Genomic DNA, 24,645 nt, shown 5'->3' with positions numbered 1-24,645 from the left:
CATCGCGGCTTCATCGCACCCTTTCTCTCTCGCGCGCGCGTATAGATCTCTTTCCCTCTCTCTCTTCCTCCAGCAGGGAGTGATAACCCCTTCATCTCTTAAGCGTCTAACACGAGTGCCACGGCGTTTTCAATTGTACATCGACAGATCTCTCTTTTGATTATTTCGCCAATTTTACTTGAAACCATTATAAAATTATTTAATTGAAATAATTCTTGTACTAAAGAAAAGATGCTAAATAAATGATAAACAGAATTAATCCTATGCGCGAAATTATGTAGATTAGCCCGCCAAGATCTTTTCAGAATATACTCTCTATAATTTCGTTAAACCTATGAAGTTAGCTGTTATGATTGACTGATTTCTTTATAATGGATTTTGTATGTTAATTTTACAACCTATCTTGAAAATAGAAGAGATATAAGTTTTTCAAATAATTCAAAATTATTCCAATTCAAAAGGCAATATTACTTATTTAACTTTCTACTTTTTCTTTTCAAACTATCCGTTTATTTAGTTATTATTGATTGAGGCATTACAAAAACTTGCCTTCTCAAATTCATCTATACCGTACCTAAATTCTCAGAAAGCTCTTTTCAAAGAGCATTCCGTGCGGCTATATCGAAAAGGATTCCAAACCCGTTCGTGAGAAAGCGTTGTCTAAGCGACGCAATTTCCAAAATAAACGATGAACGGCGGCTACGCAAATAATCATCGCGCGTGCTTTTAATTAAGTTTCACTGTCTGAGAACTGGGTATTCTCGGGAAGCTCTTAGTCCGAGACTCCTTTCTTCTACCCGCGATATACGAAGATACCTTCACAACACGCGAAGAGTCATGTCGCAAAGACAAGAAGTGCAGTTTTCAATAACGATAAGAGAACTTTATGACATAATTACATGAAATAGTCATACTTCTTTCTTCTGCAAATTTTTTTTCTACTTTTATTTGCTATCGTGTAGAATAACTTGAAAGATTTCGAATATATTTATCGTTCTAATAAAGAACAGTAATAATGATAATAAAAAATCGTAATATGTATCTATAATTATGAAATGCATAAGAATAATTATATTAAAGTTATAATAATCATTTTTTATGAACAAATTAAATATATAAATAAGTATCATTGTCAATTTATTCTTTCACGATATCATTTATTTAAAAAATAGATAATTATAATAATAGTAAAATAATAATATTTCAAAAAGATTTCAATACATAATTAAGTATCTTTTGTAAGATATTGCATATTCTATCTTTGATAAAAGTAGACTGAGTTTAAAGCGATCTTGTGTTTTATTAATAAATATATCGATTTAATTAAAATATGACACTTAGTTCTGCTCAATATGGATTTATTATTGATAATATAATCAGGATTTTTGAAGTAAAGTAATATTCATATACTGTAAATTTTATGAAAACAAATTTTTATCATTTTCGCTTGCTATCTAAATAATGAACCAGTTTCTTATAGCTGTCATTTAACACGATCATCAAATTATCGTAATTTTACTTAAAAGAACAGATAAAATGGGATATAGACCCGTCAACTCAATCCTAGAATTGGACGTACGTTCTTTCAAGAAATAGTCAAGGAACCAAATCTGGAGAACAGTATTGCATATGAATGAAAGCGTCGGAAGTAGATTCTTCAAAATGGAGCTCGAAAGAAATCGGATATTCCAATTCCCACGCCACTGGTAACCAATGACAAGCGTGATAAGGAAAAACGACAGAACGCATGTCGTGACCGTGATAAAAATGAACAGATGTAGAGATATCACAGAATTAAGGTAACTTATTGCTTCCTTTTTTTCATATGGTCAGTTGCTTCATGCACGCACTAAAATGTTGTTTTAATATAATCAACAAAACCAATATCTTCAAAACAAAAATATATATTTTCCTTAACGCTTGCCTTATCTCTTACAGTTTTAAACGAGAAATCATAACATTCTCTTCACGAAAGACACAAACAGAAAATAAATTAGGATCTTTGTACTATAAAATTATTATTAACACATAAATAAAATTATATTTTTCTCGTCTGTAACTTTTACTATCTTTATAGAAAAATCATTGCTCTTTTCTGCATTAAATTCATTTTATTCTGTGGTATCACAATTCTCCGAATGGTACAAAACATTTTCAATTCAACCAAACAATTAGATTCAGCTAAATAATTAGATATCCGATCTAAAATGCCTTCAACTTATCTAGATTTACAATCTCGATTTATATATGCAACCGAATATTTTACTCAGTGTTTATAGTTATATGGTACGATATTGATAAATTATCAAGTTGATATCTCGAGGCAATTCTTTATGGGTCACGAGAAACAAAGAACCGATTATTTCAGGTGTAAAATATGTGCGTGGCAATATTATAAAATTGTTTTACGTCTTGACGAGAAACGAGTCATCGACATTTGCCATGATTCCGATGATATAGTCACAGACGAGAAATGTTTTGGTCACGATGTTGCCGCGAGTTATTTCAGGTGGCACATGGAGATCTTAGTTTTGTCAATCAACGTTAAGCTGATCGTTCAAACTGTGGGAATCACGTCGTCGATGTATCGACCGTAATAATAATATTTGTTCACTATATTTGGAATATTTAAATAAGAAATAATTTCTTAACTTATGAGTCAGTTGTGATCTTTCGATAAATAATATTCATTCAGTCAATTTCCAATTATAAATACTATTGTGAATAAGCAGATTATTAAGAAAGAAATCAACTTGTTGACTGTTTTTTTTAATTAAATTCATAAAAAAATGACAACGAAATGAAATATTAATTAATAAAAAATACGTTAAAAAAATCATGCACTTAAATAAACAGTTAAAATTGCCAGCAAAATATCAAATAGTGCTTAATACAAAAAATAAGAATGTAAGAAATTAATCTTTCCAAATAAATTATGCCAATAACGAAACAATAGCGAGCGAATGATGATGCAATGTAGTTCGATGTATCACTGAACATTAGAAGGATGTTCGACAAGTTTCTCTCAGGTATCACTCAGCGATACGAACCGAGCGTGTGAATAATGGAGGGTAATCGCCCTTGCCAGTCTCCGTCGACCTTTGCTTTCTCTCCGAGGTTAGAGAAGTGGGAGACTAGAAGGGTGAGATTTCTAGATTGGATTTAAGTACACAGTCGTGAGGTTTCGACCGGTTAATAATGCAGATAAAACCAAGACTTGGAAGACTACATGAGACGTCGCGCTATACTATGGCATTCCATGAGTTTCTGACTTCAGTCTTGCTATCGAATTCCGACTTCGCCACCACTACCATGCGTCAGGCATTCATTAGTCTCTTCTTAGGTTTGATTACAAGTTTTGAGAAATCAGCAAATTGAGAGAAATTAACTTTATGTTGGAGTATATTTCTAAGCAACTCGAAAATCCCATGATATTTTAACTATACTTATCGCGATCACTCGCATTGTACATCATAAATTTCAAGCATATCAATTATCGTTTAATGTAGAAAAAATTGATATATTGTAATACCTATAATTATGAATGTTAATATAATCCCATCACCATATTTATCATTATGTAATTAATTCATAAATGTTAATTTATATAATATTTACATTTCACTCTTTGCCTGTTCATTTATATTTTTTCTATCTTTTATATGACAACGTTTTTTCTTCATTATTTGTGTAGCTCAAGTTTCCTTGACTTTCGACTTGTCTCTTCGAATTCGTCTTATGACCTATAACTCCGACGATTATCATGCCATAAAGAATTCATATGTACGTATAAACTATATCGACCAAAACCAATTCAAAGAAAAGACCTTCCCATTACGAAGCAAACGCAGGAGTTATCGTGTTACAAATTTTCTCACACTAACCTGTTATTACCATTTCATTAGTTCTTATACTCATTAGATACACGATGATGCAAACAACAACAGTTGTTACTATCGTAACTTCCCACTCCGTGAAATAACGAGCGCTCTAAAGATAATCATGACTTCTATAAATAGCACGATGTTTCGCAATAAGAATTTCTTAGGGGACCATCAAAAGAACGAACATACAGTCCCTGGCCACATTATTATGACCACCTTATCTTTTTGCACTCTTTTCTATTTGGTTAAATTTTAAATATTATGATGAATTCATTGAACAATTTTATGTCTAATCAATTAATTACAACTTGGCAATGTTAAATCAATTATATTTTATTATAAAATACAGTAAACAAAAAAGCAAAATAAATATAAATTGTTGTTAGACATGTTAATAAAGCATAAATAAATAAGTTAAACAAAAGTTATTATTTAACTTATGTTTAACTTATTTATTTATGTTTTATTAACATGTTTAACAATTTATATTTATTACTTACCGTTATATTTTATTAATATTAACAATTTACATCACGAGACAAAGTGTTCTAAATAGAAGCTATATGTAACTTCGGCATGGTTAAACAGTTGACACATGTCAAAATGGCGATCTATGTTAGAGTTGCATGCACAGTAATTTAAAAAACAGTATTGCCACATGAAATACAAATCTTTCTACCACTTTTTATAAAAATTTGCCAACTTATCATAAAAATATCGTAAAATTCAACAATGGTCATAATAATGTGGCCAGGGACTGTAGTTAAACTAACGAGGTCATTATTCCTTAGCTCTAATAACTTTCATTATTATTTTAAACACGTGTCGTAAAAAGATATTATCTTTTATATAATTTAAGAACAACTGTTAACAATTGTATTATAGATACATTTTTACAATTATAGAAGTATAATTTTAAATTTGTTAAAATTTATTTGATATTTATCACAGGCACTTTTAATTTAATCTCTAATTGTAATAAGAACATTGATGTAAAGAATAATTAAGAATCATTAATACTTTTTTAGAGAAAACGTTATTAATCGCTTTCGTCAAGCTGATTCACGTTCGACATACATACTCTAGCAAAGTAACCTGGGGAGGGCGAAACAATTCCCACTTCGAGAGTTCCTAGCAGCACCCGGCGCAAACGAGCCTAATCAGACCAGAAGCAAACCAGATCACTACTCTCGGAAAGGAATTTCCATCCCCGACGATGCAAGGCCCCAAGAGGAGAATAAAGGCCACCCAAATCCACCCGTTTCGGTAATTTATTAAAATCCTCGTCGCTCACGTCGTACCGCAGAGTTCTTCAACGCGCAAGAGCTACGGAGTGCTCTGATCCGAGACCTTTTATACCCCGGCCAGCTGGCTCAGCACGACAAAAATTCTTTCAATTACAGAAAAGCGAGCTCTCCTTAACTCCACCGGCATCGATATTCATAGCGAAGCGTGTTACGTAAAAGTTACGGCCTCGCCGGAAGAGGAGAGGATGCGAGCCGCTTATAGGTTGCGAGGGTAAGGGAGGAGGCAGAGAAATGGCACGAGGGAAAGCTGGAAAAGAAGAATTGGTCGGCAAGGGGAATGCCAAGCTGCCTGATTGGGAAGGACAGCCTATCCGCAATTTGCGATCTGTAAAACTGGAGCGGGAAGTGAGAACTCGGTTGTCTTTCATCGATGCTCGTCTCTTCCTCTCCCGCTATTCTGTCTTTCTTTTTTTAATCCCCGTTCTCGCCCTTCCAATCCATTCGTTTATTCATCCTTCGCGCCCGTCCTCGCAACCCCTTTTTGCATTTCAAGGAACGCGAATACTTCCGCTCTGGAGATCCTTTGGATTCTCCGAGCGTTTGGATATTAACTGGAGATAAACGGAGTGAGGAATCTAATGAAATATCGAACGTCATTCACGATGAAAGTTTGTTTTAATTTTGAAATGCCACGCGATGGCAAATTATTGAATACACGAGCGAATGTGTATTCAAACGGGCATCACGCGATTGTTAGTATCAGGAATAATTCAGAATTTTTATTCGAAAAAGGTGAAAGGTGAAGCTCTCTTCCTGATGGAAAGATAGCGACGATTATAAATGTCGTACTAACTTATTCGAGAAATACAATATATAATTTTAAACTTGTTATTTCTAACGATAAAACGATATATCTATATTGTTTCGAAAGAACCATTTCAAAATAACTGTACGGCAATCTTCGTAATCCCTCCGTTGTGCACAATACGAGATCATCTGATAAACAGCATTATCTTATAAGCAATAACAGCAATAACTGGCAAAATAAAGATTAATAAAAATAATATAAGTAGTGTGAGAAAGTGATGTCACATTCACAGAGAGAAAAAAATTTGGTATGAACGCCAATTCTATGCCATGACGGTAAATTTATTTGCACATATAGGGATCGCGAATTATTTGCAGGCGTAACAAATATTTATTTTTGTACTTGTTAGAAAAATTATTTGCAACAAATGCAAAATATTTGTCAAATATGCAAATTTGTTTGCTGTAAACAGCAGACAAATTTGATAATTATAAATTTTGTAATCCCTTTTAAAGTTATGACAAATTTTTTTTCTCTCTGTGTTGATACACAAATGAGCTAGAAAGTTCTGGATGCACGCATGTAGATTGTAAAAGAGGATATTACGTTGATGTGTATACGTACCATACACACCATACACGTAAAACTTACGTTACACATGCGACACCGTACATCTGCTCGGTCGTTGCTTGTGTAAATAAAGATTCTCTTATCGGTAGGCTGGCGCGTTATATACGGGATATTTTGGAAGCCTTCTATATTACTTCTTGTATATACTCATATATGTATATATATATATATATACTAAATGTGTATGAATGTCTATACTCAGCTTGCAAAAACAACGATTAAAATCTAAAACTATAGATTAATGCTTACTACTTGGATAAGTAGTGTTAATAATTAGTCATAATAGTCGGAGAACTATTTGGATTTCTCTTATAAATCTTGAATGAGTGTTATAAGTTTCGGTATATGAAAGTCTTTGTACAATCCTTAGAGCTATTTTACTCTTATTTTAAATGTGGAGAAAGGAAGTGTCGATTGAATCGAACATCAGCGAACTTCGAGATCTTACGACTTTATGAAGTTGGCGTGATCGTTTTGGGATCGAGTTTTGGGTAACCATTGACTTTTGCTGACCGTCTTACGATTCGACCGCGATTTCCTTACTTCCATTGTGTCACACTTGAAGCAATCTTGATAGACTCAGTAACTTCGTAGAATCTCGCTAGCTTTCCAAGTAATGGGTTAGGTTAATGTCGACAATTGTCCCGTTGAGTCAATTATTTGCAATCTCTATGCAGAACTTCAAGGCGATTCTGTACTTAACTTATTAACCGGTCGGAAAGTTAAGCAGAAGTTAAGATTCTATGCCATGTCAAATGAGATATTACGTCAATATAACCAGAATTTTTATCCGCAGGAAACCTGTTTTCATACAGAATTAATATTTTTATCATTAAAAAATATAATAAAATTTTACACATCTATTGCTGCAAAATTGATTAATTAAAAACCTAGATTTTCGTCAGAAGGCATTGATAGTTGAAATTTTTTATACGCATTTATCGAAAAACTACATCAATAAATCTGAACAATTCGATCTAGTCAAAAAGTTCTGACAATATTTTATCTGATAATATTTTAACATTTCCACGAGAATAAACGATATAAATAAAAAAAAAGTTATAAAGTCAAAAGTGTATCGAATGTAAATAGAAAATCCCATGTTCAGTCGAGCACCGAATAACGCAGTTATCATTGCAGTTTGAGCAAATGTGCTAGTTTTTCAAAATAGATTTTCAATTGCGAAAACGGGCATAACACCTGTGATACCCGCATAGTATCTAACAACTGAATCGAAGTTGTTCCGATACGAACAATCGGAAGCCAAGTTTGCGTTCGAACCACGGCTGCGATCGAAGTACTGCGGCCTGACACTGTTTATAATTTAAGGAGTTCTTGAGAGTCGAGAGTCGGCTGCGAGGGTTCAGAGTGACGCGGTAGTCTAAGAACGTCGTGAGGGATGATATGGTTCTACTGCGGTTACCGGGTGTAAGGATCGGTAGGCAGGAGAAGACGGAGAGAAGCACGAAGTCGAAGTGTCGAGGTGTCTACGTGCCTCGCCATTGAGACTCTGATATCTTCGTGACTTCGTTACGAGAGAATGTAATTGCCGCGACACTTTCACGTACTCCAATTCGTTAGAACATTGCTCGTATGTGGGAAACTGCGTGGTCGTGAAGAATGGGAACACTTTGATTTTCAAAACTATAATAATTTGAAATCTTTGGTCAATAATAATTTATGCAATAACTGAAACTCATATGATGAATGACCCTGGAAAATGTTTTTAATTTTTAAATTTCTCAATTTTTCTTAATTTTAAATAGTAATGATTTGAACCAATTATATGTTTCACAATTTTACTTTTCTCAGTTTTGTTTTTTAAATGTAGGCTAATTATCATACTATATTTATACCAAGTTCAAGTATTGCAATTTTTTAATATTAGTTGAAAAAATTTCAAAACTTCTTCCAAAACTAATATAATAAAAAATTTTTTATGAGAGTGTCAATCCAACAAACCATATGTCCCATTAACAAAAAATATGTTCCTGTTATGGATTAATTAAAATATATAAACAATCATAAATTGAAATATAAACAGATATAAATAATATTAGAAATAATTGTCCCTCATTTTCAACTTATAATATATAATACTGTTAATTTTTACTTAGATTTTTGCTCTTTCTCAGATAAGCTTTCAAATATATCTAGTATATATATATATATATATATTTAAAGTAATTATATCTTTTTATTCACATTAAGCAAGGAAACTGAAAGATATAAGTGTGTTTATATAAATTATTCAAGAATAAATGCTAATGTGTGCATTTATTTATAAATATGGCATATATGATTAAGTACAGAGTAATTAAACTTATTTAGCAACTTATTTCGAGATCAGAGTTCATATTCTAGAATTGAGATAACAGAAAATAGAAATTAAAAAATACTTAATTGTTGTTAAAAAATTATCATATTAAATAATTAAATCTGTATCGATTTAACACAATATTAGAAATTCACAATTTCTTAACAACGATAATACTCTTCTTTCGGTTTGACCTGGACGTAATAAAATGTCGCGACCTGTATTCATTTTGATATATCTCAGCTAAACTCGGCAGGATTAATACGGTACATGCATTTTAATATTAGCTCGATAGTCGATCCTTCGGATGGGGAAACACGATTTTACTCCTTGGGTCATCGGGAATAGGAAACCGAAAATAAAACTCGATAAACGGTTTCGTGTTACGCGGGTCCCTGGTATTAAACCTGCTTATCCATTTATAATTAATTATCTCGGCTAATGTCGGACGCATATAAAGTTTGCCTTTTGCTCTTCAAGGTGTATGTATATGAAGATTAGTATAAAAAAATTAGAACAATTAAAACGATGAGAAGAAACGTAATGTCTCAAATACAAGAGTAGCAATACGAGTGTCAGTATTTTTGAAACATTCAAAAATGGATTATATATACCTAGATTACATTTTTACTAAAAAAAATTTGTGGATTTATTTATAGATTAAAGAACAAAGAAGGAACAAAGAAGCAGTCTTTTGCGGATTGATTTGCTAGATGATTTGCAAAATATATATATCATATAGGCACACATACGTTGCGAGTTATATTATACTCTTTGCAGAAACGAAACCGTGGAAAAAGCCGCTTTAAAGGCCATAAAACATTTGTTTCCATCGTCACCGCTTGCCGGGGTGGTATATTGCGTTCGTCCGCGCGAGCGCGGGATTTTGAATTGAATTTGAAATCAGGGGGTCCGATTTTATGGCAGTCGGGTGTCAAATGTCGAAGTGTCGCGCCTGGTGCCGGCTTATCGCCGGAAACCTCTGAGATTCCGGGACGAAAGCTCCAAAAAGGCGTTATCGGTTTACTTCGCAGGTCGCGATACAGGATGCAGAAGACCGTTCAATTCCGTTTTCGATTTGGACTTCGCGTGAAAAAGTATGAAAAAGGGGCATAAAAGGGCGCGGAGGTCACTGTTTCGTTTTATTGGCTCTATTCTACCCTGATGATCACTCAAGACGATCGGGTCATACTTAGCTCAGAAGTTCAAAGCTTTCTTCTTCCAACTTGTTGCAGATGTTTTCCGTATGATCCCGAAATTCTCTTCCTATTATTAGCAATATTCATTTTTTTATTGTGATTTTTTTATTTCAATATTCACTCACCACTATTATCTCAGAATGTGACGTCAGAAGCGAGAAAATACACAGTAAAAATTTTTGCTAATGATTTGAACGGAAATATTTTTTTCATAAAACATTTGCAATCGATAAAATAAACTTATAAAATATATAAAATATATTAAAAATTATCTACACGTTTCAAGAAGAAATTAATATATATTATTAATTTGACAGTTTGTCATAGCGAGTGTAATTTACTTCGTTTCTGGTTATGCATAATTTATTTCTGGATATAGTTATTTATTAATTAGCATTGTATATTTTACAAGTCAGTTCTATTGATTATAAGTGTTGTTTTATTAAAACATATTTGCATATTAATATATTCTGCAAGAATTTTTATCGTGTATTTTTTCACTTTTGACATTACAATCTAGGATATAATAATAGTGACAAGTAAATAGAAGTCCTAAATTCGTATTTTGATTAATTTCATATTAAAAGAAAATAAAATCAAAATTGATTCCAATTTTTCTACATACATATAAACCATCTCTTTTCAATATATGCATTTTAAATATTAAGTTTTTTCATCTCATTATTATATTTAAATAAAGCAGATATAATGTCAGTTTGAAGATCTCTTCTACAATGATATTTGTAAGACAAGCGGACGTTATATTAATATAGTATTGATGTCACATTGTAATCCACAGTATCGACAATATAATTATATCGATGTTTGCAATAATTCGTGTTAATATTAATTTGCACATGCGACATTAATATGTCGAAATGTTGCGAAATGTAGATACGCAGTATGTACGTTAAATAAATAAATTTTGTACAAGATTAGCATGGATTGTTAATATCTGGGACAAACAATATCAGATTGTAGAAATTTACTATAGTACGACACAGATACTAGAGTAACGTAACAGATATTCCTTCTAGGATTCTTCACGATAACGCGTGTCATATGCTACATTGACAACAAATGTTATTAACAAAAAGAGTGTTACAATGTGGTGAGGATTAAACGTCTTGAACCTTATCACATATAAACAGCTGCGGCTATATTTAGTGATATTATATGGATGAATGTTATCATATTTCGTCATCAATAAAAACGACTGTTTCATTGTTTGAATTAGCAAATTCAGTTTTATTGTTGTGTTCTCTAAACAACCACTCGTATACTTTTGTGACTAGTAAATATGTTTCACTCTATATTTTGAAAATGTTTCAAATACAATAAGTCTCTCTCAAAGAGCATTTCAATATACTATTCAGTCAATATCATAATATTGTGTCAATGACTGAATTAGATCTGATTGAATAATTCATTGCGAGTATTTCATATATTTAATTTTTTTATGTATGTATATATGGACTTTTCACGATTATATTTAATATCAATTCATGGTAACAGTTACCAAATAAGTACTTAATTTTATATAAAATTAATGTACATTTAAAAAAGGAGAAAGATAAAAACTACAAATAGAGAGAAAATAATCGTAGGATAGGATAGTCGATATAGAACTAATCTCTTAGTCATAATCTCTCAGTCATAATCTGTTGCATGATTAGATTAGAAGAATAATCATTGTTGGCCCTGTGATCTCCAAGACGTGTTAAAAAAACAATAAAAAATAAACATTAATAAATTGTGATCGTCTTCAGGGATTAATTCCTTACCTGATCGTTGTCTTGTTGATCTTGGCCGTAAGTGGGAGTATCACCATTAGGGGTGGTGGCGGCGGAGGGTCGCTGTGACGTTGACAAGTTGATCGCGCCGTCTCCGTCTGTATCATGATCCATTATGCCATCGTCCTGAAATCACGATCATCGTTACGTCAGTACACTCTTATGCACCGAACTCGATTACATAAATAAAGCGCGCTTTTGGAGAACATTGCTGTATTTGTATTTTCTATCATCACAATTTAATTTATTATAATAATAATGTAGCAATATCCGTAATAACCTAGCAAGAGATGACTCATCGAATTGATGTCAACATCGATATAATTAAGAGATTAACGTATCAACACGTTACTTCTATTTGTTACTTTTAACTCGGTACTTGTTATGAGTTATTTTTTTCAATAAACAACGCGCACTTGGTGACGCGCTACATTTTAAAAGTAACTTTCCCACAACCTTGGCGTTTAGTCAGTTACTGTTGCCGTCATAAAAAGTTGCAACGTCATTACCAAATCTTTATTATAAAAAGTAACAGCAAAACTAATGGCGTAACTTATTTCCTATCTCTGCAAAATAATACACAAATACAAATTTAGCATGAAATCTCTAGTTATACATAAATATTAGTAGAAGATAAAAAGATATCAGAAATATACAGAAAAAGTGCTGTACAATAAACAAGTAATAATTAAATGTAGTATTTTAGAGGTATTCGGTCATGATCCCGGAACGTGGTAATGGTGATGAAATCTCGAAATGTGCAATCTTATCCGACATTGCCCTCGCGTACGCTATGATTTTAAATCGAAGTCTGACGCACGTGATTCCACCTACCCGATGCAAGAGAAATAATGTTTCGCGATTGCGAAGCTAATAATACGTACTTTCCCGGAAATACGTAACATCGTGCTAAGATTCTGCTAAATTCACGCCAAGACTGCTTCTCATCATAAGCGGTGTATAATACACAATACCTATGTAGTTATCGTAAATATTTCGCAGCATCGCGCTATGCTTCAGCCATGTATAAATAATTCGTAAATTCCGACGTAATACCGTACGCGCGAGCGTGTACAGAGCGTGTGTATATTGATGAAAATTTAAAGTAGAAAATTAAACAATAAGATATGTGCGTATTCTGAATATCTAATTTATTGCAAAGTTAAATAAAAATTAAACAATAAGATACGTATGTATTCCAAATAACTAATTTATTACGAAGTTAAAGAAATTTATATACAGGGTGTTTCCAAATTAAATCGCAAAACTTCGGGAGCGTGTAGAGGAGTAAAAAACTAAGAAAAAAAGTCCTATAGACATATGCTCGTTTTTGCTCCGTTTCTGAGAAATCGAAAAAAAATGTTTACATTTCTTGCCATATCTAGCACCGACATATTTGATTACATTTTCCACTTTCTGTTATGAATTTGTCAGTCGCTCTTTGAAAGCCTTTAACAGTAGATGAATTTTGTCTTTTGCAATATGCCGCGTACGTATTCTAATAGTGAATATGCTGATATGGTTTTTGTATACGGTTTCTGCAACGGTAATGCTTTAAAGGCGGTGCGAGAATATGCACGACGATTTCCAAACAGAAGAGTGCCAAACCGAAGAGTGTTTATGTTGACATTTAATAGATTGCGAGAGACTGGATCATTTTCAATTCGACAAGAAAACAACCGATTTCAAGCAGCGTTACGAAGAGATTTGCAGGCAGGGAATCGTATTTTACAACATTTTGACAATCATCCTGAGACCAGCGTTCGGAATGCGTCGGCTGTATTGGGAGTGTCACCACAAACAATTTGGCGAACTGTAAAAGGAGATAATCGCTATCCCTACCACATTCAAAAAGTGCAAAATTTATTACCTCAAGATCATTGGAACAGATTGAACTTTTGTAACTGGTACCTTCAGACATGCCACAATGATATTTTATTTCCATCTAAAATAATGTGGTCAGATGAGGCAACATTTACCAGAGGTGGAATAATTAATCAAAGGAATTATCATATATGGGCTCATCAAAATCCCAGGTCTGTTAGAGAATACAAATTTCAGCAAGAGTTTTCTGTTAATGTCTGGCTTGGAATTTGGAACGACGTTTTAGTGGGACCGTTTTTTTTACCTGCAAGATTAAATGGGGACCGTTTTCTAAATTTCTTGGAGAATGAATTTTCTGACTATTTAGAAAACATCCCATTACAACAACGTACTGAAATGTGGTTTCAATTAGATGGATGCCCTGCTCATTACAGCAGAGTCGCTAGAACCTGGTTAGATAGAAAATTCCCACAACGATGGATTGGACGTGGAGGAGCAGTACATTGGGCAACTCGTTCGCCCGACTTAACGCCATTAGATTTCTATGCATGGGGTACTCTGAAGCAAGAAGTTTATTCTTCGCCTATTCAATCAGAGCAACATTTGAGAAATCGTATCGTAGCTGCAGCGAACAGAATATCGCAAGAACAGTGCCTGGCTGCTACAAGAGCCGTGTTTGACAGATGCAATGCTTGTATTGCTGCAAGAGGTGCACATTTCGAACAAAATCTTCATTAAAAAGTTTATAAATAAAATAATTAAAATAATAAATTAAATATATTTTTTTCTTTTTTCGTGATTTCCTGCGAAACAAAGCAAAAAGGAGCATATGTCTATAGGACTTTTTTTCTTAGTTTTTTACTCCTCTACACTCTCCCGAAGTTTTGCCATTTAATTTGGAAACACCCTGTATATACGCGTTTATAGTAAACCATAAGAAACAAATAAATATGGGATATAAACGTTTCATAAATTGTTGTATTACGTTTACGTTAGTGTACAAAATAGATTCCGAATTAAATCATCATTAATATATTAATTATTCAAGAAAAATTAGTTATGCAATATTCCTCAATCATGCATCTTACCATCCGGCTAAATCATTTTCTCCAGAAAGGAATAATTACTCGCGACATGCAACCCGTTAATTAAACATCGGCCAGTTATTTCAAATTCCATGGCTAGAAGAGGTGCATACAGAATATCTCGCACGTAAAACAAAAAAAAATACAATCAAGCGTCGTATAATTAATGCTCACTTCACATCATCGATTATTCACGACGACAGTCGCGATTAATATTACGTCACGCCTTAAGTCACCTAAGACGATCGCTTAATTAATTCTTAATTAATGTACGCGTCATCGGGAATTCAATCAAAATTCCTTACATCTGTTTCGGTTTGCTGGTGGGCGCGTTGCAGTCCATGGGAAGTAATGGAATTAACACTATCCGATGAGAAGAAAGTTTCTGCTGTTTCCGGCTTCGCCGACAAGACACCGCTACGAAACGATTCAAACGACGAGTGGCATTTCCGGTCCCGAAAGACGCAACAACGTGGCGCATACGCGGTCGCAAACACTCCGTGCCTACATTCACTGTATACATCCGGTATGCACACGCGGAAATCCTCTCGCGATGGCGACGGAAGTCACCTCCGCGCAGGATTGTGTCTCACGAAAGCACCGATTGTACACGTTCCTTGCACTGCATCCAGAAAGCGGCACTTTGAACCTCCTCCGCGAAATTCTGTCGCCAGTCACTCGCGAAGTGGTAGGGAGGGAAGACGAAAACGAGGGGGTGAGACGAAAGCGCAACCCTTGACAAACTGAACGCGACGGACAGTGCGCACGGTAAAAACAAAAGGAATAAAATGAGAAAAAAATAGAGGAAAAGTCACGTCGGATTCGCGAAGAAGACGAAAAGCCAACATTAACGCGCCGACCCGAGTAGACCGAGGACTAAACACTAAAAGCGGCACAGGCATACCAAGCAGCTCGACCGGCGGGGCTGTTGCTTATTGTGTAAATATAAACAAATATAGTTGAAACCAGCCAACAGGCCTGCTTTCAGCTCCCCACCCCTCTCATCACCCCGCTGCCACAGTCCTCCGCTCAATGTGTGTACCCTACCTTCTTCTCCTCCGCGTCCCCATACCCCTCCTCGTATTCCCGCGTCCCCTCTACGCGGCACATCCAAAGACTTTCTCCCCTCGTCCCCCTTAGACACCCTTCCTTCGCCACGTCCCTGACCCCACTGCTACCAGACTACATCATACACGGCACATCGTGGTCTGACTCGCCTTACCATATGTTCGTTTCTCCTTCTCATTCTCATTCTCTGTCTATACTTCTCTCTCTCTCTCTCTCTCTCTCTCTCTCTCTCTCTCTCTCTCTCTCTCTGTGCTCGCGCATCACACATCGCCGACTCGTCGCACACTGTCGCCGAAGTCGGTGGATTACGTGCCAGCGAGACCCTAAGAGATCTTCGAAGTTCCTCTTCTTTTTTTTTGTGGGACGCCTCCATGGATCGCAGAGAAAGGAAGCGGTCGAAGTGCGTCTTTCGTGGATATTTCTGACGTGCGTGTTGTGAGAATAGCTATGACTATTCGAGACCAGTTTACGTGCTAAAGTTCTACTATCAATCAATTGGTAACTATGAAGAAAGAATATAAAATTTTTCCAAGCTTTTAGTACATACGTTTTAACAAGTTGGTATGATGTAATTTGTGGTATTACCAAATATTAGAGAAAAATCGTTTTGAATTTACTGTAAAAAAATTACAAAATTTAATAAAAAATACAAAAGTATTTTTATTTAATAGTTGTTTCGAGTTATATTTGATGTGCATACAATGAGTATTAAATTTACTCCGGTTGTTTCTGAAAATACATATATAAAATATGAAAAGCTATCATTTATTTTAAACAGAAATTTTCATTGTTCGTACATTGTCTAAAAATTTCATAAACTTTACAAAAATGTACATTTGTTATACGTGCACAAGATATTCTTTTGACTGGAATTTCGCCGAGTATTTATAATTTATGTTTCAAAATGGCGTCAAACCATCAAGCTGGTTTGCTAACAAATTTCTGCCAAGTAAATATTGAAACTTCTCTTTTAGAAATTGTATATCGCTTTGGGGTAAAAACCACACTTGATATCTCTCTCTATTTATTATATCGTATATTTATTTATATTCTCGAGGCATAATCTTGAGTTATAAACTGTACAAACAGTTAGCACGTAGCGAATAGCTTTTGACAACACAATCTTCAACGTATTGACGACACATCATATGCATCATTGAAGACTGACCCTCTTAACTCACTCCATGATAAACACCTCGCGACTTCACTCCGCATTTCGCGAAAAGAAACGAAGTGGACGGTGCAAGTATGGAAATTCTATTCTTTGGTGAGCTAAGTATATGTATATATACGCTCGAGAGGCGGTACGCATAAGCGATAAATACGCGTGTACACACGTGTTGCCTGACGCAACTTGAACCACCGGCTTCGAGTTTGTACAGGCAAACCGGAAATGGGGGACAAAATGTTCCTCGAAACGTATGTCCTCAAAATATTCCTTTCACTCGTTGCCTCAGCTCCTCGACAATTGCACGATATAGAGCGATACTGTATTTTCCCGCTGTGAGATCCCGAAGACAAAAATACACGCTCTCGGATTTCGAATTACACCACTCATTTCGTACATGTACATATTATGCAAGTTTATTGTTACACGGTGACACAGTAACCCTGCAAGGGATGAAGCTTGGGTTATAGCGAATCTATTTTGCAGTTAATGATCTATTGAACAATATTTATCTACAGTGTGAATTATAGTATATTGAAAAAAATTGATGCAACTGAATATGTGTGATTCAAATAATTTTTAAATTATTAAGAAAAGAATAAAAATGAAATTTATAAAATTTATACAAAATATTAGAAATTTGAATCTTATTAGATCGATTTGAATCTCATTTGATTTATAAATCTTATATCTTATCAATATATATACGTATTTATAACATATGTACATAATTGTCATAAACTACTCACATCGTAATGAATACGATATACTAAATTAGGAGGAGTCTGAAATTATTAATTATTATTGAAACGCAAATTTTATATTGACGATATCAAGAATCTAATACGTTAATATATGACTTATAAAATAGTACAAAATTAAAATATATATGAATATTACTTTATTAAGAATCGTAAATATGCAAACCGCTCGAACTCTCGAAAAACTAAATTGAACATTCTAAGATGCCTTCCATTAAATATAACTCATCAATATTTTGTTGAAAAATTTAATAGAAACCTATATTTCACAGAACACTTGAATAAATAACATAAAGCCAAAGTCGAAGTCGGGACGACTAACCTGCATAAATTCCCGTCGAAAATCCGGCGTTCGCCGTAACGCGGAATTTTCACCGCATTTTCCGCGGCGCTGCTTCGAGCCTTCGACTCGCACATTCTACGCGCGTGGTTTTAGAGAGAAAGACCGCGTAATATAAAAATAAATTCTGCAAAAATGCTAGGCAGATGGTTAACGGTGCAAACGGATATAGCCGGTATTACACGCCTCGGTACATAAAGTTCTTATTAAGCGGGCTGTATAAGGATTTAACAATGAGAATGCTACACAACCGTGCCTTTTTCCACAAGCAGCGGCATCGAAGAAAGTTTGCGAGCGACTTTATTAGACCCGCGATACCGACCCAACTATCAAAAGTATTCGAAACGATTCACGGCTTCAGTCAACCATTGTCGAAGAACTAGGTTACCCATGACGGTACCATGAGGGGAACCATGTCCCATCGTCGGTCCTATGACAACAAAACTGGAGGCAAAAATAGACGCAGCCGGCTCAGTCAGCTTATATACGTCGTATATATACTAAATATGTATTTATTAAGTAAACAACGGTGAAGTCCGCGGTTCCCGCCTCGTTTCCTATTTCAATGTGAATAATACGTTCGGGAATTTTGGGGGTTTGCTTGCACCACTGTTCATAGGCGTGGCTATAGATTATATTTCGAACGAGTAAAGCGTGAATGAATACTTCCTGAACTAAAAAATTACATACGTAATTACTTTGGTGAAACGATGAAAGAGTTAGATGAGAAACATGAATGAAGTTTTCGTTGAGATTACACGGATTCTCTACAAGTATTCTTATAGTTTGTGTTAGGAAGTTAAATTCATGTATTAATAAATAAATAAATTTCAAGTCCTAAGTTTGGAAAGTTGAGATCGGAAATTACTCTGATTTAATTTAATTTTATCTGTCCAAGAAAGCAAACAAATAAAGAAATATTACATTATACCATATATAATTGTATAAGACAAGGCTTGTAGAAATTATTACATTGATAAATTTCAACTTTTTTGATATTACAAGTCAAACATTTCATAAAACTGTAAAAAATTCTTTTATTAATATAAAAAGAATTAATTATAATTGTAAATATACAAATATACAAATACATTAGAATAGATATCGGAATAATATAAGTATTGGAAAAATTATTATAATAAATAAATATGAATTAGATTGATCTTTTTACTTCAACATTTTTCCTCTGTTTTATTTTAATTATGTAAATCTAAATCGACTAAAACAATTATCCGAACTTTATTGAAGATATCGTAATGTACAATTTATTTGGCTAGTACTGCCAGCATACAGCACATTGAAAAAAAACTTTATTAAATCTTAATATAACATATTTCTTTGAATAGTAAACATTTACTTACAATAAATACAATTACTCACAATAAATCAATATTTATTCAATAAAAAATGGTAGTTAAATCAAATTTATGTTTTTTATATAAAATCAATATATGTTTACATTTAATAAATATTTACTCAGAACTATTCAAACAAACATTTATCAAAATTTAATATTTTTTGTAGTGTACGTATCGCTAATTTGCACTTCATCCGATGAATGAAAATGAAACGTGATATTAAACGGAGAATAATATTGCAACTCGTTATTAAGCATCATAAAGCAGTAAAATGATATACAAACGGCAGCAGGCGACCGATTCACCAATCCAGTCGTGGGGAGGATAATCGTTAAGAGTCGAAGCAAGAAGAGATAACGAGAACTCATATATCCCTATCAAACCGGAAAGGGCGACAAGGCAAACGCACATCTTCCCACGTGCTTACGGCCGTTTGAAGTCCTTTCGGCATATATACACATACGCATACATATACATCGAGGGTCCGGTTCGCCCCTACTAAATAATAAACGAGAGGATTTACCCCCGTCAGGTTCGCACGACGGTACATAAAAATACTTGAATCTGAGAAATTAGCGAGGTAACGGGCTGTCGTCCGTTGTGGGTGGCGCGAAAGAGAGGCATGAGGGTGCGAAGCGAGATGGAAAAGGAGAGTTGGTGAAAGAGGAGACGTTGAAAAAGAGAGAAACGTGGAAGGGGTCGGCCGGCGGAGGCGTTTCGGTCTCCGTGCGGAGTGGCCAGGAAAAAAAGGGTACCTAAAAGGGTTGAATTAATGTCGCGATAAATATATGATTTAAGGTGGAAACGTTTGCAACTCCGGCTAATTTTTTATCTCAGAACCGCGGCCGCGCTCGCCGGTGGTGAGGGTTTTTACCCTAGAAAAGCAAGCGCGCGACGATCTATCCATGGCGCTGGCCGCCGGCGCGGGAGGGAAACAGGGCGGAAGGGGTGGTCGAGTAGGAAGAAGAGGGTGGTTGAGAGGAGGGCCTCGAATCTACCCGCTTATTTCTTTTTTCGTGTAATTTACTGCCGGCGAGAATTTGAGCGGACGCGCGCTTTTTAATAGTTCGCGCCACTCTCGAAGGATCGGTCGTGCTCTTTTTCCCCCTCGTCCCACGTCCTCCAACCATCACGAACCCCTGCGTACATAGGCTCGTATTGGCCTTTCCGCTCTGTGTCTTTCCCGCTTTGTCCCACGTTCCCATATCGGAAGGACAACGAGAAGGCGTCGTTCGCGGCAGTTACGATAAAAATTACGAGACTATAAAGCGGGCATCTACACGCGCTTTATGTCACAAGACTCGGAGCAGCGAATTTTACTACAGATTACTCATCGCTTTTTTTTAGCGTCGTTTAACTTCGAGAACGGCGCTGAGTCCATGAAGACGCGAGCGTGGGGTCAATCAGCATCGAAACGACCGTTTTACGCGCTCATAATGCGCTCGTCGTGGTCTCTCTCTCTTGTTCGTACGCCCATAACACGCGTGTATGAATATTACAAAGCGTGTAACAATCGCTCAGAGGACAAAAGTCATGTACTTAGCTTTTTCATTTAAGAATTGCACGTTCATCGATGAATTCCAAGAAAGAAAATTTCCTGTTTTTCAAGTAAACTTCATCATTTGTTTTCTACCCGGAGTAATTAATATGTATGCTGCCCGTTATATGAATAAAAATAATTGTCTATTTTTGTTTTTCTATTACTTAGCTCAGACCAATAGATTAGTTATACTATTGGAATTTATAATTTACGTTATTACTTCATGAGACTTAATCTTGAAAAATTTTGTGTGTGTGTGTGTGTGTGTGAATTCTTTTAACTTAACCCTTCAATGTCACACAAGAGAAACATAACATACTTGGCATCCAACTAATTTGATTGCTTATAACTTTTATAAAAGCATTGTAAACAATTTTTTAATCAAACTAGATATTAGGAACATAACCGTACCAAGCAAATACACATATTTATTAATAAAAAAAGTTATAAATAACGAAAAAACCATTGGAAAAGCATTGGAAAAAGAAAACCAGATATGGCCAGATACTCAAATCAAAGGGTTAACTAACAAATAGTAAAATTGATTTTGTCAAGCCAGCCATCTTTACATGTTAAACAATGAGTATCTTATTTTTTTATTATCACAAATTTCGCTATTGGCGATTCACGAGATATATTTCACATTAAATTCTGCAGAATTTTAAGACATGTAGGAATTTCTTCGCGAAGTTTTCTCGCTTTACCAAAGTTCTGAAACAAGAAAGAGATTCTTCACAGTGTCCGATAAATAAATAGGAAACACCTGCGAGCACATATGCGTCGTCACGCCCGCTCACGCGGAAATATTTATCGCAATGCTATAGCGCGATAAACATCGCCATACACATTTATGTTTACCTTAACGCCACGTTACGAACGATAGCCAACCAAACATTTACATCTGTCTCGTATCGGCACGACACGATAAACACGTTTCCTCGAATCTAAGAAGGAAAACGGCCATCGTCAGCAATAGAAGCGTTCTGTCACGAGAAGCGCAACTCAATATCTATCCCTTCACATGCGTAACCAGAATAGCCGGCTCGTACATGATCCCTTAAACTGGAATATCCCAACGGGACCGCAAACACGCGTTTCCCCAATTATCTACGTGGTCTGACGTGGGCGGTCGGGGGTTAAGCATCGTTACCGGCATTGAATCTCGCGTGTATCAACGGCATACGTGACATCGGGTCCGTGATGATCGCGGTGAGAAGCTAGAGTCGACTTTATTCCCAGACCGCACCGCGAGAATAGGAAAAGCGAAAGAGAATGGAATAAGGCACACACATACACACGCACGCGCGCGCGCTCACAGAAAGAGAAATTTCCTTTAATGGACAAAAAAGATAGAAATAGAAAATAATAAATTTGAAAGAATAAGAAAAAGAAGTAGGAAAAATATAAGTCAATAAATAATAAGTCAGGATCAAGAAAGAAAGAATATATAGATAAGCGAGAATGAAGCGAAAAATTTTAACGAAAAAGACAGTTGAAGAATAGCAATAGAAATATTTATAAAAAAGTATAACAAACAAGGGGAATGAATGATGAGATAGTAAAGAAGAAACACGAAGAAGAAGTGCAAATAAAGAGGTAGTACGCGAATGGACAGAAACGGTGGGTGGAGGCCAGTCGGAGATCATCCGAGAATAACAGAGGGTGTCTGAAGCGAGAGGCAGAAACACGGGGGTGGGCAGTCACCCTCCAGGAAGCGAGAGGAACGTCGACCGCTTAGGTTTCCGCAGCGTCGACGCTTTTTGGATTAACCGCTCGGACATTAGAATACGGAATTGATATATTATGGTCGTGGACCGCCGTCGGTGGACCGTTTCCTCGACCGTTTCCACCCGCTACCTCCCCTTCTTTCGCCGCGGAACCGCGAGGGTCAGGCAGATCCGTGAAAGAAGGAGGGCGGATGGTCCGGTTACACACACTCTTTAGGCATGACTGCTCGCCACTCGCATCTTTCATCGCATTATCTCGGCCTCGTAAAACATTCCTTTATAGGTTGCCGAAATGTCCCCTTGCATGAAGACAAGAAGAAAGAAGAGTAGGCTGACCACTATACTATGTCGTTACCACTATACTATGTCTTCGTCTTGAACGTCACAATTATTCTATGGACATACTTTTTTACGAGTCTAATCTTTTACAAAAGTAATTTAATTCCAATGTTAAATAAAATAAAATTACAAAGGAAAAATTATTAACAATTATAAATCATATTAGACCGACGAAAATAAATTAATTAAGAGAAATAAAAATCTATTTTCGATTCAAGTGGATCTTAATGCTTAAATATTTAAAAGTGAAAAATGTACGTGCGCGCGCGCGCGCGTGTGTGTGTGTGTGTGTGTGTGTAGTATATATATCCAATTCTACAAACCGCGCACCGAAATCTTTTTCGGTCTTGAAAAATTATTAATATATTTACTAATATTACTAACGTAATATAATTGCTTACACTTTATGATGATATGTAATCTTGCACATTCTTTTAATATAATAGAGTTACAATAAAATATAAAAGAATGACGTCAGAATAATTCCTAATGTTAAAAATTTTGTCAACAAATAGTATATTATACATTTAAAATATATTTATTTAATCCTATTTGAAAGGAATATAATTACGTAGCATTTATAAGCAACTTGAAAAAAAAACATGTGTATAATTTTTATGATATCTTTTTTTCAACACTTTTTTCCTTTTTTTTAATACTTTGGCAGTTGATAGTGACATATGCATTTGCGTTGTGTCAATCATAATGCTTGTACCTAATGTACTTGAAAGAGTTGAATGATCATTTTATTTTACTTGTCAACAAGATTTGCTGATACATTTGTCATATATCATCCATCATTTGCTTACTTAAACATCATTCCAGCATATAACTTTTCAATTATTTATACATAATACATCAAAATATTGGACAATCAAAAGAAAATTCATTTTTAAAACGAAATTACTGCTTTTTATTTCCTTTGAATTTAATAATTCAGCTCGTTTATTAGTTATGATAAATAAGAACGACGCTTACTTGAAAATATCAGTATACGACATAGAGATCACTGGTATCGCGTTTTTTTCAAGTTGATTTATCGTGGCGGCGATTAAGGAGACGGCCTGGAAGCGAGCGTTCGGCCCGAATGAACGTCGATCGGCTCTCCCGACTTCAGTTCGATCGGCTAATGGCCCCTGGTAGACATTAACATTGACGGAGAAGGGGGGGGGGTCGACGGGCATTTATGTGTGAGCGTGGCGTTAATTCGGCTTTAAGGCGTCCCCAGTATTCCCTCTTATATCCGTGCCGGTGGTTCTCTTGTTAGCATACTTATCATCCGCTCGTGGAATTAAGAGAGCGAGCGAGGTGCCCGTGGGTGGTGCGATGGCACGAAGAAGCAGCGCACGAGGGTAGAGAAAGACGTTAAGGGATGACTGTCGTACGGAAAGAGAAACGGAGGGGAGGTGGTGGTGCGGGCTGTTGATAATATCAGTCCGAACAGGGTAAGATGGGTATTGGCTGGCGGACTATTGTCGGAGTAATGTTGATTGGATTCAAGACCGAAGGCATTAATCTGCCTTCTTTTATTATGGTACCGAGAGAACCATTCCCTGG

The 24,645-nt window shown here is 35.3% G+C and overlaps 1 protein-coding gene across 15 annotated transcripts in view; it reads right to left on the bottom strand.

The window, feature by feature from the left end:
* FoxP (forkhead box transcription factor P) overlaps positions 1–24,645 on the bottom strand; it is a 309,626-nt gene that overhangs the window by 92,381 nt on the left and 192,600 nt on the right. For all 15 annotated transcript variants that reach the window (XM_018461137.1, XM_018461138.1, XM_018461134.1 and 12 more), the window contains one exon: positions 11,870–12,004. In XM_018461137.1, coding sequence (XP_018316639.1) covers positions 11,870–12,004 — 135 coding nt within the window. The remainder of the gene's footprint in view (positions 1–11,869; positions 12,005–24,645) is intronic.

The sequence above is a fragment of the Mycetomoellerius zeteki genome, unplaced genomic scaffold, assembly GCF_001594055.1.
Source record: "Mycetomoellerius zeteki isolate Tzet28-1 unplaced genomic scaffold, Tzet1.0 scaffold12, whole genome shotgun sequence".
In the NCBI taxonomy this organism is placed as follows: Eukaryota; Metazoa; Arthropoda; class Insecta; order Hymenoptera; family Formicidae; genus Mycetomoellerius; species Mycetomoellerius zeteki.
The sequence above is the reverse complement of the archived record's forward strand: the minus strand, read 5'-3'. Positions and strand labels throughout refer to the sequence as shown.